General features: G+C 43.6%; 1 protein-coding gene across 5 annotated transcripts in view; it reads left to right on the top strand.

Annotated features, from left to right (window-relative positions):
- The window catches only part of DIS3L2 (DIS3 like 3'-5' exoribonuclease 2), a 337,343-nt gene that overhangs the window by 217,163 nt on the left and 104,942 nt on the right, over positions 1 to 15,238 (top strand). For all 5 annotated transcript variants that reach the window (XM_004427679.3, XM_087424689.1, XM_087424686.1 and 2 more), the window contains one exon: positions 5,913 to 6,025. In XM_004427679.3, coding sequence (XP_004427736.1) covers positions 5,913 to 6,025 — 113 coding nt within the window. The remainder of the gene's footprint in view (positions 1 to 5,912; positions 6,026 to 15,238) is intronic.

The following is a 15,238-nucleotide window of genomic DNA, read 5'->3' as shown; positions in this document are numbered from 1 at the left end:
TGGGTTGGAGTTCAGGGTGACTATCAATGCAGGCTGAGACGGGCCTAGGTTTCTTTTAGGTTTAGGCAGTGGAGGTGCCCCTTCTGGTTTAGTGGAGGTGATTCCACCTGCTGGGATGGAGAACACAGGAAGAGAAATGGTTTTACTTTCAGAGGTGTGAGTGTGAGGTGCCTGGGGAACAGCTAAGTGGCAATTCCTAGTAGACCTTTGTGTGTGTTAATCTGGAGCTCAGAGAAGTCTGGGCTGGTGGCACAGAATGAGAAGACTAAAGCACAGAGATAATGCTTGAACTCTTGGGAGTGGATGAGACAGTCCATGGAGAGAGAGTAGAATTGGAAGAGAAGGCAGGCCAGGACAGAACACAGAGGTGTGCTGACATGTAAGGGACAAGGAGAGGAAGAGAAGCCTGAGAAGTAGCAGCCACAATGTCAAACACCCAGAGTGGGGCCTGGAGCTAAAGGAAGAGTGTCTCAAGGAGGGGGAAATCACCTAGTCTCAGATAACCCTGTAAGATCAGGCCAAGTCAAGCCTAAAAAGGTTTGGATTTAATTACTCAAAAACCATTAGTGACCTGGACAAGAGCAGTTAGTTTTTGCTGGTAAGGTATTTTTAGCAGGATTATTCCCTGAACATTCTGGATTAAACAGAATGTCCTACTGGGTCTAGGTGAGCCTCTGTCACCACTGTCTAGTCTCAGCAGTGGGTAAAGGTGAACTCAAGTGACCCAAGTCTGGAAGGCCTTGGTCTCACTCCTGGTAAGGGAAGGCTGATATATTCCCACTTGCAATAAGCACAGCCCTTTCAAGTACTTAGGACAGTCACTCTGCCACCAGCTAAAGATGACTGTAAACTAGAAGTTTAGAGAGGAATTGTTGGATCTTAAAGACTTACAATGAAATAGAACTAGAGTTGTGGTTAATGGCTTAGTGGTTGTTCTGTAATCAGGCCCTGCTACAAGTGGCTAAGGAGATTGGCAGTGGGAACCAAAAGAGCCTGCAGGGACAGGGATGTGGCTATGGACAAGGCTGGGAAAAGTCCCTGACAGGACTTCAGAATCCGTAGCCAAGAATGTGGCTTCTATTGAATCATGAGAGGTAGGGAGAGATTTCTAGCTGTGGCCTATTGAAACAAAAAATTGAGTTGTATTATCTTGTCCTAGAGTTAATGGTGACAGTGGTGGAGGGGTGGTAATAAAAGGAGCAAAGACTCTGAATCCAACCTGGTTTTGAATCCAGTTTATTACTTACTAGCTAGATAACTTTGGACAAGTGACTTGGAACCTCTCTGAGCCTCAGATGCTTCATCTGTAAAATATGGTTTACATGGCTATTGTCAAAGCTGCATTAATGTGTGTGGATCCCCTGGCACAAAGGAGACATTAAATAAATGGTCACTTGTTATCATTTTTATGGTTGTCATTGTCAACATAAGATTACATTCACGTAGTTGTTATGGATTACAAAACACTTTCATATGTTCTCACTGAGGTAAAAACAGATTTCAGCTCAACTTGCTCCTATCCAGTAAGGTTTTGTAACCTTCCTCTGTCATAGCACTAGTAATATCATATTGTCACCACAGTGGTGTATCTGCCAACCCCATTAGACTGTGAGCTCCTTAAACAGAGGGGTTGCCTCTTGTGTATGCCCAGCACTGGAATAAACTAGTGGCTCCATTTCCATGTATCATGGATCCATGGAAGGAAGTACTTGTTCACAACCAGAGCTCTTCAGAAGTAGGGCAAGTAGTTTCAAGATATGAGCTCCCACAGTTGAGGATGTGTCAGGGGCCACCTGGCAGGGACACTGTTGGCAAGTGGCTGAATTGGCTGGGAGGCTGGCTTGCAAGAGATGGGTCTTAAGCCTCTGCTTTATGTTCTATTCATGTTTTAATTGGATGAAGCAGTTCTGATGTCCTCTCAAGTTCATTCAAAGGAGTATTCATTTAAGTTTGTGGGCCCTGTGCAAAGTGAGCCAGACATGGCCGGCCTTGGGGACTCTTCTTTCCTCTGTTTCCACAGCTCTTCAAAACTCATAGGACTGGGGCTGGCCCGGTGGCGCAGCGGTTAAGTTTGTGCGTTCTGCTTTGGTGGCCTGGGGTTCCCTGGTTCGGATCCTGGGCACGGATCTACTCACTGCTCATCAAGCCATGCTGAGGTGGCATCCCACATAGAACAACTAGAAGAACAGCTATGACATACAACTCTCTACCGGGGCTTTGGGGAGAAAAAAGGAGGCAGATCGGCAATAGAGGTTAGCAGGGCCAATCTTCCTCAAAAACAAAAAACAAAAAAAACCTCACAGGACTCACCTTAGCTCCAGCAGATGAAAAATTTTTAATGTAAAAAAATTTTAAAGGGACCGGCCCAGTGGCGTAGCGGTTAAGTACGCGTGCTCCACTTTGGTGGCCCAGGGTTCGCAGGTTTGGATCCCGGGTACAGACTGATGCACGGCTTGTCCAGCCATGCTGTAGTGGCATCCCACATAAAGCAGAGGAAGATGGGCACAGATGTTAGCCCAGGGCCAATCTTCCTCAGCAAAAAGAGGAGGATTGGCATCGGGTGTTAGTTCGGGGCTAATCTTCCTCAAAAAAAAAAAAACATTTTAAAGAATGCTTTTGTATGGAAGACAGTATTTTTTAAAACATCAAATTGGTCCTAAATGCTTTGGCAGCATATACTACATAACCTTTTGGATTTGTATTTTCTCTTTCATAGAATAAAAACTCAGTGCCACTACCTCAAGAGTTCTGCAAGTTCACAATATGTAAATATATGTAATAAAATATTTACTTAGGGTTTCCATAAAAAAGGTCCAAAGGAGAGAATAAGAGAGCTTCTCTTTGCTGGTTTTAGAGACTCTGCTGGGAATTCAGAGTGAAATGTAAGCCTCTCAAATATGTTTTGATTGGCTTCCTTCATGTTTTATCTCCTGTAATGAACTCTTTGTCAGTTTGTCAATTTTGACTAAGGACAGAAAGTTCATATGTAGTAACAACACACAGACTGAATTTAAAATTATGGTTTATATCATGATGTAATAATCCTCTCTCTTTTCCTTTAGTCAATATTTACCTGTTAGGCCAATATATTATAATTCTGACTTCAAAAGAAGACACTTTATTTTACCTTCCTCAAGTGTTGGTTTTAGATACTTGTAATATCAAAATTAGAAGTTGAGCTGTCTGAGACTCTTGGCCACACTTTCTTCGGGGTGAGTTCCTTGATCATCACAGGGCAAGTTTCACTGCTCCCAGTGACCCCACAACACAGCTGCATGGCTCTCAGAATGAGGCAGCTGAACTTTGAGCCACACCGGTTTCTCTCAGCTTTCCAGACAGCCCTCTCCTCTGTGGGAAATAGGTCTATTGTATTATCCCATAGCAGCCAGGATCTCTTAGATGGACTTAGGTTTTCTCTAATGTATTAATGTTACAGAACTGAGGGGAAAAACCCAATGAATGCCCTGGAGGAGGATGGTCTCTGAGTGTGAGACAGATGATGAATGGGGAATCTTAAATTCTTTTCCTTCTCTGAACCCCTTATTTTAATCACCCCATGTTTAAACATTTTCCATTTTAAAAACTGAGGAGAGAATCATCCCCTAGTGCAGAAGGAATAGGAGGACAATAAATAGCTACAAAATTTGCAGATAAAATATGTGATACTTTAGGACTGATTATCCAGGTAACCAGAGGAGCATGTAGGTGTGTGTTAGTGAACTCTTCTGAGTCAACTTGGGTATCAGTCAGGATTCTTTCAGTGAGTCATAACCGAAAGGGAATTGATTGACTTGTGAACTGCCAAGTCCTTAAGTAGACTAGTTTCAAGTACAGCTGGATCCTGGAGTTCAAATGAGGTCATCATGATTCCCCCTTTATTTCTCAGGCCTATTATTTCTATATTGGTATGGTTATGTGGCAGAGATGTTCCTTGGCAGCTCCAGACTTAACAGTGGTTTTTAGTGTCTGGGGTCCTGGGAGAGAGACCTTCTTTCCTGACGTCCATATCAATCCTTGAAAACAGACTCAGAATAAATCTGCTTGGGTCACATGCCTATGCCTAGACCAGTCACTATGAATAGGGATGGGAATTGGTGGAATTACATCAAGCATATATTTGAATTTAAGCAAATTCACCTTTGTGCTTGTATCACCAGTGTGCTTCTGTCTGCCCATGATGCTCTCTTTAAACTATACACTTATTTTACATCTGTTCTCTTTTTTATATTCTGTCCATTTTGTGCATTTTCACATATATATGTATGTATGTATTTTCACATATATATGTATGTATGTTTGTGTATAATCGTATATACTGTATTTGATGGATGATTTATGGATGTTCAAGAGCAAATCTTTTTTTTTTTTTTTTGTGAGGAAGATCACCCCTGAGCTAACATCCATGCTAATCCTCCTCTTTTTGCTGAGGAAGACTGGCCTTGAGCTAACATCTATTGCCAATCCTCCTCCTTTTTTCGCCAAAGCTCCAGTAGATAGTTGTATGTCATAGTTGCACATCCTTCTAGTTGCTGTATGTGGGATGTGGCCTCAGCATGGCCGGAGAAGCGGTGCGTCAGTGCGCACCCGGGATCCGAACCCGGGCTGCCAGTAGCGGAGCGCGCACACTTAACCGCTAAGCCACGGGGCTGGCCCGAGAGCACATCTTAAGTTTATAACCTAATGAGCCCCTCAACCCCACTTAAGGTGCAGTTCTACCAACCTGCCTCATCTGATCATCTCTCTGCCAGAACTGGGAGGGAAGGCAGAACAGCTCCACCAAGAAGGGAAAGGGCAGTTTTAAAAGGGAAAAAAGTAGGTCTTTTACCAGAAGGGAAAAGGCAACAGGCAAACAAACCAATTATTGATTCATTCACTCAGCAAGTATTTTTCGAGCACCAACTATATGTCAGGCATCCTTCTGGGCACTGGACCTATGACAGTAGACGTTACACAGAAGGCCCTGCCTTGCTGGAGTTTACACCGTAGGGAGAGAGGCAGACAATAAGCACATAGACCAATAAAGATATGCTCTGGTATTCTAGTAGTGATGAGAGCTCTTAAGAAAAGACCATGGTAAGCATCTTCAGTTATGGACTGGGTGCTTTAACAGTGCAGGTGGAGGAAACAGAGGACAGAGAATCTCTTCTTGTTCTGGGATTCTCTTTCAATGGACCCTTATAAGGTAAGGAGGATTTTGATAGGCAGATCCTGTTGAGATTATCCCAAGTGTAAGAAAAAGCATGAGCCAAGCAAACCTCTGAATGGGAGGAGGTAAGATGCGTTCTGGGAATGTAAAGAGGTTTCCCATGACAGCTGCATACAGAGCATGTGGAGGATGAGGCCGTAAGTCTGGCAAGGTAGGTTAGGGTGAGACCACGCAAGGACATGAATAACAGACCTCAGCAGATCCATGGTTAAGAAGATTACTAACAGCAGTGTGGAGGGCTAGGTAAGAGGGAACAGAATCAAGGTGGGAAGGCCAGCTGTGGGGCTGAATAAAGGCTGTGGCCAGAATGGACAGGAAGGGCAGAGTTTCAGAGGTAGAATCAGAGGTAGAGGATTTGGGATTAACTCACTTCTAGTGACTCAAAAGGGTTTGTTCATCGTCCAAAATGAGTCTTCTTTTGCACATCTACTCAAGTTTACTCAAAGACAAGAAGCCTTTAGAAATGAGAAACGTCTTGTGAAATGGTTGTTTATTCAGGATAAAAATCTCATTTGTTAGTATACAATGAGGAAAGTAACGATAATGCAGGTCACAGGGGGTAGGTGAGTGCCCAGCGACTAGAAGTGGTGGCCTGTGCTTCAAGTCCTTTGGCCTCTGGGAGTGACCCACATTTTCAGGAAGGATTCCTAGGAGAGATCACCTTGCTGTCCTTACCAGGCTGATCAGCCTCCTTGTGCATTCACAGGCAACTTCGAAGTGGGAGTTCATATTGCCGATGTGAGTTACTTTGTTCCTGAGGGATCCGATTTGGATAAAGTGGCTGCTGAGAGAGCTACAAGTGTCTACTTGGTTCAGAAGGTAAAAATCGGTCTCCAGTTTCTTGGATTGAAAAATGTGCTTCTATTTATTCTTCTTCCTTTTTTTTTTTCTCTTTGTTTAAAAAAAAAAAGCCCACAAGGAACAGCAATCTTTTCTGAACATCTTTTCTCACATCTAATAAGGTCTTAAAAAAAAAAGAAAAGGTTTTCCGTGGAAAAGTTCTTGCCCTCTGTTATTGCATGTGTTCTTGTTAGGCCTTGATATGTTCAAGAGGAACCACACTGAAGAGATGCCAAGGCAAGACACAGGTATTCCTCTCAGGCCTTCAGACTGGCCCTGCCACAGAAGTAACTCAGACAGGTGGTCAGCTTCAGAAAGAAATGAGAAAAAATAACTGCTTTCCAAAGCAGGGCTCGGCAAACTCAGCCAATACCAGCTACAGTTTTTATAAAGCTTTGTTGCGACACAGGCACACCCATTCATTTATGTAATGTCTATGATGTTGTCACACTACCACAGGAGAACAGAATGCACATTTTCTATTGGCCTTTTAAGAGAAAGTTTCGACCCCTTTTCTAGAGGGTGGGGGCTAATCTGCTCCTGACCTGCCCTTTACAGGGTAACCTGATGTCTCAGAAATGGAAAAGCAAAGGGAGCCGAGGGGGAGCCTGGGCTTCTCCTCCTAGTCCTGATTGCTCCACTCCTGGTAAGTCACCACCTCTCTATAGACCTCCTTTAACAAGTGTTTAATGAGTACCAGTTATCTGCCCAGCACTGCCCTAGGCCCTGGGGACAGTGTGAATTAAAGACCATGCATGAGTTATTTCTACCCGCCTCACTGGAGCGCCTGCATTCTTCCAGGTTTCTTTCTTCTTTTGACACTGTTCATCTGCTTATTTGGCTCGTCTTTCTTCTTTGGCTTTGTCATGACATTCATTTCCTCGCTAGCTTTCTTGAATCTAGTGGTCCAGTTTGGGATTGCTACCTACACTAGCTTGAACCTTCCCTCCTCTCATGCCCCAGGCCGTGACTTCTGGTATTTGTACTTTGGTGCACTAAGGTGAAAGGTATATCCCCACCACCCACCCAAACATACTGTGGCATCTGGCGGCTGGGAACCCTTTTACCTGGCTCCATCTCAGAGGCAAGAAACCAGCCTGGGTGCCAAACCTGCTCCATTCTGGGACCTTCCAAATGTCATCACTAGGGAAAGGATACAGCTGCCCAGACTCTCTCTACTGCCTAATCTGATTGGTAGCTCCCACTGCCAGCATGCCTGTGTGCCCACATAGCTGGCAGAAGGAAAAGCCAGGCTCTGAGTGCTGCCCTTGCAAGCAGCATGTCCTGGTAGGCCATTGTGGTTCAGGCTACCACCTCTAACTCTTGATAAAATTCACCCTGCTGCCTGCTCCAGATAGAAGTATTTTTGTGCCACGCTATAGGTTTGAGAAAACCACTGGCACAGGCATCCTGGAGAGGCCCTGGAAAGTCAGTTCTCTCATCCCCTGACCTTTAGAAGCCTATAGATCTTGGCATAAGCATTGAGACACGTCTGCAGGACAGCATTCTCCTTCTCTTACTTATCACTGACCTGTCTTCACTACTGTCCCTTCAAAATTAGGGCTTGAGAAACTCGTGTTCCTGGCCATCTAAACCCCCCATTTCCTGCTGTTCCCCAGAATGGGTTGGCCCTTTTGTGGACATGCTGGCAGGGCAGACCCCTAGGGGTCCATATGCTGCTCACCCTGGAGAGGCCCCAACCCTAGGGTTCCAGGAACCTGACCCCATGCTCTTATCATGTCAGGGCCTTGGCCACAGGAAAGGATGAATGTTACCCTGGCAGTGCTGAAGGTGGTACTGGATCTGTTTAAGAGCCAGTGTTCTCCTGGGTTCTGTTTTTTCCTAGGTAGAGATCTGAAAACTGTCACTGACTACTTCATGTCAGTTCTCCTAGATGGCCTTGTGGCACCACCACCGTACCCACCACCTCCCGATCACATCATTGCCCAAAATATACTGTCTGTCAGGAGTGTATTCAGACACAGAGACAGAGGAAGTGTGCCCATATTCTAAATGCATAATTGGCCTGGGGCCCAAGGCTTGTAACTCCGCCCAGGTATTATGGTATACTTTCTTTTCAAGTTTGAAACCAAGGCTCTCTACAAATAGAAACATCAGCTTGTGTCAGGGGCTTCTTAGCCTCTCCTTCTTTCTTTTGGAGCCCACTTCTGCCAGGACTACTACCGCTTCAACATAGCTATCATCTAAGGTTCCCACAGACCTAAGATCTTCTGTAGCTGTGTTCTGATGCACAGGATTAGGACACCTCACACCTCAGCCATACCTGGCAGCATATGTGACGTGTGGGAGATAGACTTCCAGCCGTACCTCTGCCAGGTCCAATAAACTGTAAGGTCATTTGGCCTTCGAGTGCCCCAGCACCTGCTAGTAATAAAAGCACAGAACTCTACTGAACAGAAAGATTGTGACACAACAGAATCATTATTTGTTTCCCCAACCCAAACTTGTACAGACCCACCACTCCTCCACCTTACACACATGGTCCCGGACCACTTATAACAGCAGTCTTCATGGCAACCCCCAGAAGAGTATGTTCTAGAATCCCTGGTCTCCAGTTCTAGCAAAGAGCCTGCATGATGCCCACAAAGTTATTGGCAATTCTAGAAAACAAGTCCTCCAGGACAATCCAAAAGTTCCTAGGATTTCTGGTATTTACTAAATATTACTGAGAGTTCCTTTCATATTTCCAACCTGTCTACCCTAGTAACTAACCTCTCAAAAGGGAAGGGATGAAAATTAACTCAAAATGGATCATAGACCTAAATGTAAAAGGCTAAACTATAAAACTCCTAGAAGATAACATTGGAGACAATCTAGATGCCGTTGGTTTGGCAATGACTTTTTAGATACTACACCAAAGGCATGATCCATGAAAGAAAGAATTGATAAGCTGGATTTAATTAAAATCAAAAATTTCTGCTCTGCGAAAGACACTGTCAAGAGACTGAAGACAAGCCATAGACTGGGAGAAAATATTTGCAAAAGACATATCTGATAAAGGACTGTTAGCCAAAATATACAAAGAACTCTTAAAACTCAACAGTAAGAAAATGAACAACTCAATTAAGAATGGGCCAAAGATCTTAACATTCACTTCACCAAAGAAGATATGCAGATGGAAAATAAGCATATGAAAAGATGTTCCACATCATATGTCATTAGGGAACTGTAAATTAAAATAACAATGTGATACCATTACGCCCCTATTAGAATGGCCAAAATCCCGAACACTGACAACATGGAATGCTGGTGAGGTTGTGAGCAATAGAGAACTTTCATGCATTGCTGGTGAGAATGCAAAATGGTACAGCCACTTTTGGAAAACAGATTGGCAGTTTCTTATAAAACTAAACATATTTTTACCGTATGATTCAGCAATCACACTCTTCAGTATTTACCCAAAGGAGCTGAAAACTTATGCCCACACAAAAATCTGTGCACAAATTTTTTTGTGTGTGTGAGGAAGATCAGCCCTGAGCTAACATCCATGCCAATCCTCTTCTTTTTGCTGAGGAAGACCGGTCCTGAGCTAACATCTATTGCCAATCCTCCTCCTTTTTTTCCCTCTTTTTTTCCCCAAAGCCCCACTAGATAGTTGTATGTCATAGTTGCACATCCTGCTAGTTGCTGTATGTGGGACGCTGCCTCAGCATGGCTGGCCAAGCGGTGCGTCAGTGTGCGCCCGGGATCCAAACCCGGCAGCCAGTAGCGGAGTGCACGCACTTCACCGCAAAGCCACGGGGCTGGCCCCCTGTGCGCAAATGTTTATAGGAGCTTTACTCTTATTTGCCAAAATTTGGAAGCAACCAAGATGTCTTTCAGTAGATGAATGGATAAACTGGTACATTCAAACAATGGAATATTATTTGGCACTAAGAAGAAATGAATTATAAAGCCATGAAAAGACATGGAGGAACCTTAAAAGCATATTACTAAGTGAAAGAAGCCAATCTTCAAAGGCTTCAATCATCATACTGTATGATTCCAACTATATGACATTCTAAAAAGACAAAACTACGAAGACAGTAAAAAGATAAGTGATGGCCAGGGGTTAATGGAAAGGGAGGGGTGAATAGGTAGAGCACAGGGGATTTTTAGGGAGTGAAACTACTCTGTATGATACTGTAATGGTGGGTGCATGTCATTGTACATTTGTCTGTGTTCATAGAATGTACAACACCAAGAGTGAACTCTAAACTATGGACTTCAGGTGATAATGTTGTGTCAGTGCTGGTTCATCAGTTATAACAAATGTACCACTCTGGTGGGAATGTTGTAATGGGAGAGGCTCTGCATGTGTGGGGCAGGGGATAAATGGAAAATCTCTCTACCTTCAGCTCAGTTTTGCTATGAACCTAAAACTGCTCTAAAAAATAAAGTTTATTAAAAAAATTTTCTCAAGGTGCAGGGAGAGGAAGAGCCTCTTCTAGGCCTTGATTGCAGCCATGTCCTTTAGGAGCTGGAGATCCTGTTGCCTTTGGCCCAAGTTTGACTCCCCTCACGTAGCTCAGCCAACAGTTGCTGTCTGACGCCCTGTGCTCCCACTTCAGAGGGTGCTAGCACAGATGTGCATTGTCCCAAATGGGACCCAGAGCTGTTATCTCTCAATCCATGGAGGACCTCCCTAGGGAACCTAGCCCTTCCTCTCTCCTGCCCCATAACAATACTCTCTGGATCACTGCAACCTAGAAATCACTGCAACCTAGAACATTTAAACAAAACCCTAGGGCTCCACCCACTCCGGGAGAATTGAACATCTGGTTTATTCAGGGGTTCCACTTGTCTGCCATTTATGCTAGGTGATCAGAAGCACTGTGTAGGTGTTTTCTACTATCCCAGAAATGAGAATATTGAGGGAGAGAGAGATGGAGTTGATTAGAGCTGTAAAATTCTGAGTCAGAAGCTGCATGATCATCCAAACCCAGTTATAGTTAACCGTGTGTCATGAGCAATAGGTGACCTCTCTGCACAGTGGTGCCTAAAAGATCTAGAACCCTCAGGGACCACTCAATGAGAATGGCTAGCTGTATCCTCATCTGAGCAGAGGATGTTCTACTCCAAAGACTTTGCTTGTGTCAGAGCAATGATGTTGCTATCTGGCCTCTGTAGCCTGTTAAAACCTAAATTTAGTGTTTAAGAACTTGTGTTGGACCCTTATCCCTCACAATGTCTATGACACCTGTGCCCAAGCTATGGGCAGCTACAGGTGGCATAAGGGAATGCGGCGCAAATTTATGACCTACAAATATTGTTGAACATCAGCACACGAGGCTTCTTCCCTGACCTCATCTCCCATGGCCATGAAACCAGGGCCATCACCATTTCATTGTTGTCTCTGTGAACGGATCCTCTGGAACACAACTCTGCAGTGCTGGCCTTCAATTTGTGTTTGTGTTTTTGGAGGGGCTTTTCAACATTTTTCAAGTTCATATCCACATGACCTTCCCAAGCAGACAAGACCTATTAACCTGGGACCAGAAGAATTATTGTTGGTGTTACACCCCTTCCTACTGACAACACTCATTGACCACAGTTTTCTTCACTCCTTTATTTAATATCCCCATTCATAGTAATTATAGCTTTAACTTCTGAGCTCCTCCAGCCATGGGGTAGCCAGCCAATACCTAAGGAGCCATGAGTTATCTAGAAGGACCCTGCATTTTCTGGCAGGCCACAGATGGGAATGAGGAATGTACCAGACAAGCCTGGATCTCACAAGACATTTGTATAGAAGACGCCGTTTGACTCTCTTCCAGGGGCATACACACCATACACACCATCTGTTGGTACCAATACCTTGGGTCTTTGGAAGCGCCAAAGGTCATTGAATCCGTGGCCTCCAACTTCACCTGCCCCTCTGTCGGTGCCTGCCAACTTCATCTGTTCCTCTACACTGCATCCAGCTTACCAGCATTTGTTTGGACAGCCTGAGACAGGAAGCCCAAGTGTCTTCTAGCTTGTGACATGTGGAAATGCCACAGCAAATTGGCATTTGTTTTACTAGGAAAGGCAAATTGGTACAACCACTTTGGAAAACTGTTGGACAGTGTTATGGCCTGAATGTTTGTGTTCCCCCAAAATTCATATGTTGAAATCCTAATCCCCAATGTGATAGAGGTGGGGCCTTTGAGAGGTGATTAGATTATGAAGCCCTCATGAATGGGATTAGTACTCTTATAAAAGAGACCCCAGAGAGTACTCTCGCCACCATGTGAGGGCACAACAGGAGAATGCTATCTATGAACCAGGAAACAGGTCCTCACCAGATACTGAATCTGCCATCACCTTGATCTTGGATTTCCCAGCCTCCAGAACAGTGAGATATAAGCATGTGTTGTTTAAGCCACCCAGTCTGTGGTATTTTTGTTATAGCAGCCCGAACTGACTAAGCCAGGCAGTATCTTTTAAAGTTGAATAGGTTGATACCTTGTGGCGCAGCAGAAATGCGTACATATATTACAAAAAGAACGTCTAAGAATGTTCGTTGTGGCACTATTCAAAATAGCCAAAACACTAGAAACTATTCAAAACCCATCAACTGTAGAATGAACAAGTAAATTGTGATATATTCCCACAGTAGGATGCTCTTCAGCAATGAGAATGAACAGATGACAACTCCACACTCAAAGATAATGGTGAAAGAAGCCAGACACAAGAGTACACACTGTACAAGTCCATTTATATAAAGTTGAAAAACAGGTACAACTAGTAGAAATTAGGATAGTAGTTACCCTTGGGGGAAAAGGGCCCCAGTGGTGGGGGGACTTCTAATGATTCTCCATCTGGGCGCTGATAACATGAGTGTTCAGTTTGTAAAAAATGCATCAAGATTTTCCTTCATGACTTGTATACTTGTGTGTATGTGTGTGTGTAAAATAAATAATTTGTTTTTATTTTGAAGCTTTTTGGGGGTGACTTCCACTGCACTCTGGCTCCTTTTAATATGTATACCCAGCCTACTCTGGCAAAGGAACCACATCAAGATCCAGGTACCTCACTCATTGCTTGGCCCTCCTGAGAACACAGCTCTGATATTTATACACTGACGACACTTAATATAACCTCAGGTTGGAAAAATGCCATCCACACCTCTGACCCGAAAATGCAGTTGGCCAAACCCAACCTTTTTTGTCTGGCCCAGGGCCTATTAGGAAAAGAAGATGAGACTCCAAAATCCCTTTTATTTACAAAAACTATAATGTTATGATGGAAAGAAAAATAGGAGTAGCAATCTCTTAAACGTTAAAGACCACATAAAGTTAATAAATGTGAAATACTCTCCCCATATAAAAAAGTTTAACTCTGCTCTTCAGATTTGAATATTTAAGAATTTTAGACACAATTAGAGGTTCTTCTTCTGAGCAGATGGCTTTCTTTTATCTAGCTGCTGCATTCTTCTTTTATAACCAAGAATTATGTTTCAAAATCAGAAAATGAAAGAATAAAATTTGGTTAAATAACTAAGCATGTTTTCTTTTCTATTCTCTTTGGTTTCATGATTGTCACAGTTCTAGACTTTTTCTTTGGGACTGCGGAGTTGGGGCTCTGCTCCTAAGTTCTAAAAGTGGGGAGCTGGGTGGAGGAAGGGCCCACATGCCTTTGAGTGGCTGTGGGCTCCTACTGCCCGGCACTGCCCCCAACTTGGCAGGAGCAAGTGGCGCCGGCCCACAACCTTGGACAGCAGCAGCTGTGCATTCTGATTCCTTTGAACCAGTGCTCTGACCTTTCTTCCTACTCATTTTTGTTTCTTAAAGGACCGTGTCCAGGAACTTTTCTGCTGTTTTCACTTTACTTTGCCTATAAAGGTCTTCTTAAAAGCTGGTTGAGCTGCTTTCCTCCGCCTCCAGATTCTCTGCTTTCTCATTTGGCAGAATCATTTCTCCTAACTTCATCAGGTGGGGGAAGGAGTGTGTGTGTTGGAGGATGGGGGTGGGGGTGCCAGTTGATTTCCCATCTCTAGGGAATGTGGCACTGATTTTTTTTCATTCAGTGCTACTGACATATAAGTAACTGATGTCAGCCTCACAATCTAAGCTTGATCGGGGAATTATCCCATAGATTAGGACAGTAACAATGAAACAGATCTTGGGTCCAAATACCATCTTACTGTCCAATATCATCCTACTGCCTTTTAAATGAAATTCTTTTTCTTGGGATTTTACTCACAGTAATATTTAGTTACTCTTGTTAACAATAGTGTGTACTCAGGAGGGAAGATAAATTTAAATATTGTTCATTTAAATCCCATGAAAAAACACTCTTTCTTTTTGACAAAAGATAGATATGTTAGAATAGGGGACAACTGTCTACCTGAACTTAGGCCTGTGCTTCTCAGAAGACCATGACATCTACCCAGTTAATGTCTCCCAACTATCTTCTCTGAGAGGGAAATACAATGTAATTGTAAAATTTAAGGTAATTTTTAAAAATAAATGAATTAAGTTTTAAAAGTAAAAGAAAGCCTAAACAGTTGAAACCTAAACTTAAATTTTTGCCTATTGGCCCAAGCACTTGTGTTATTTTAGGTGTGAAACAGCTCAAATGAAAGTTCGCCCATAAATCTCTATGCTATTTTACTGGTACTGCTTTATAATAGAGATCAAAGATTGGGATTGGAAGCCTGTCTTAGTGTGGAGTCCAAAGAGGTTTAAGATGTTCCTTTCTGACCCCAGCAGGTTGTCAAGAGTGTTGATGTTTTGTTAATGTCAAACTGTGTAGCAAAGAGTTGATCAAATTCGGAATTCATGGAAGTGTTGATGTGAAAAAGAAAACTCTTTAAAGAGAGGTGTTGGCTGCAAATGAATTATCTCTTTCCTTTATGTTGCTTCAGCATGTGAGTAGCGAGCTAGCTGAGTGTACCTTACTATTAAAACCTCGAAGTCCTTGAGAAAAGGAGAAAAACTCACCAAGTTCACAGACTCAGACAGCCGATGGACACTAAGTGTGTGAGGGAGGTTTGGGAGCCGGCAAAGACCTGGCTGAAAGGGGCATGAGAGGCCCCTGAGGCCCCTCCCGGCACTAGAGAACCCCTGGTGGGTTGTTGACATCTGGCCCCCTTGAGCTATTGTAGCCTCCCATCACTACTAGTCTCTCCTGTTCCTCCTTGCCTAGATGATTGATTCTTCCCCTCTGTGGCCTTTTCTGTTGGTCACAGGGCTGTCCTGGCTAACC

This window comes from Ceratotherium simum, chromosome 37 (assembly GCF_057802395.1).
Source record: "Ceratotherium simum simum isolate JZ-2026a chromosome 37, ASM5780239v1, whole genome shotgun sequence".
NCBI lineage: Eukaryota > Metazoa > Chordata > Mammalia > Perissodactyla > Rhinocerotidae > Ceratotherium > Ceratotherium simum.
The sequence above is the reverse complement of the archived record's forward strand: the minus strand, read 5'-3'. Positions and strand labels throughout refer to the sequence as shown.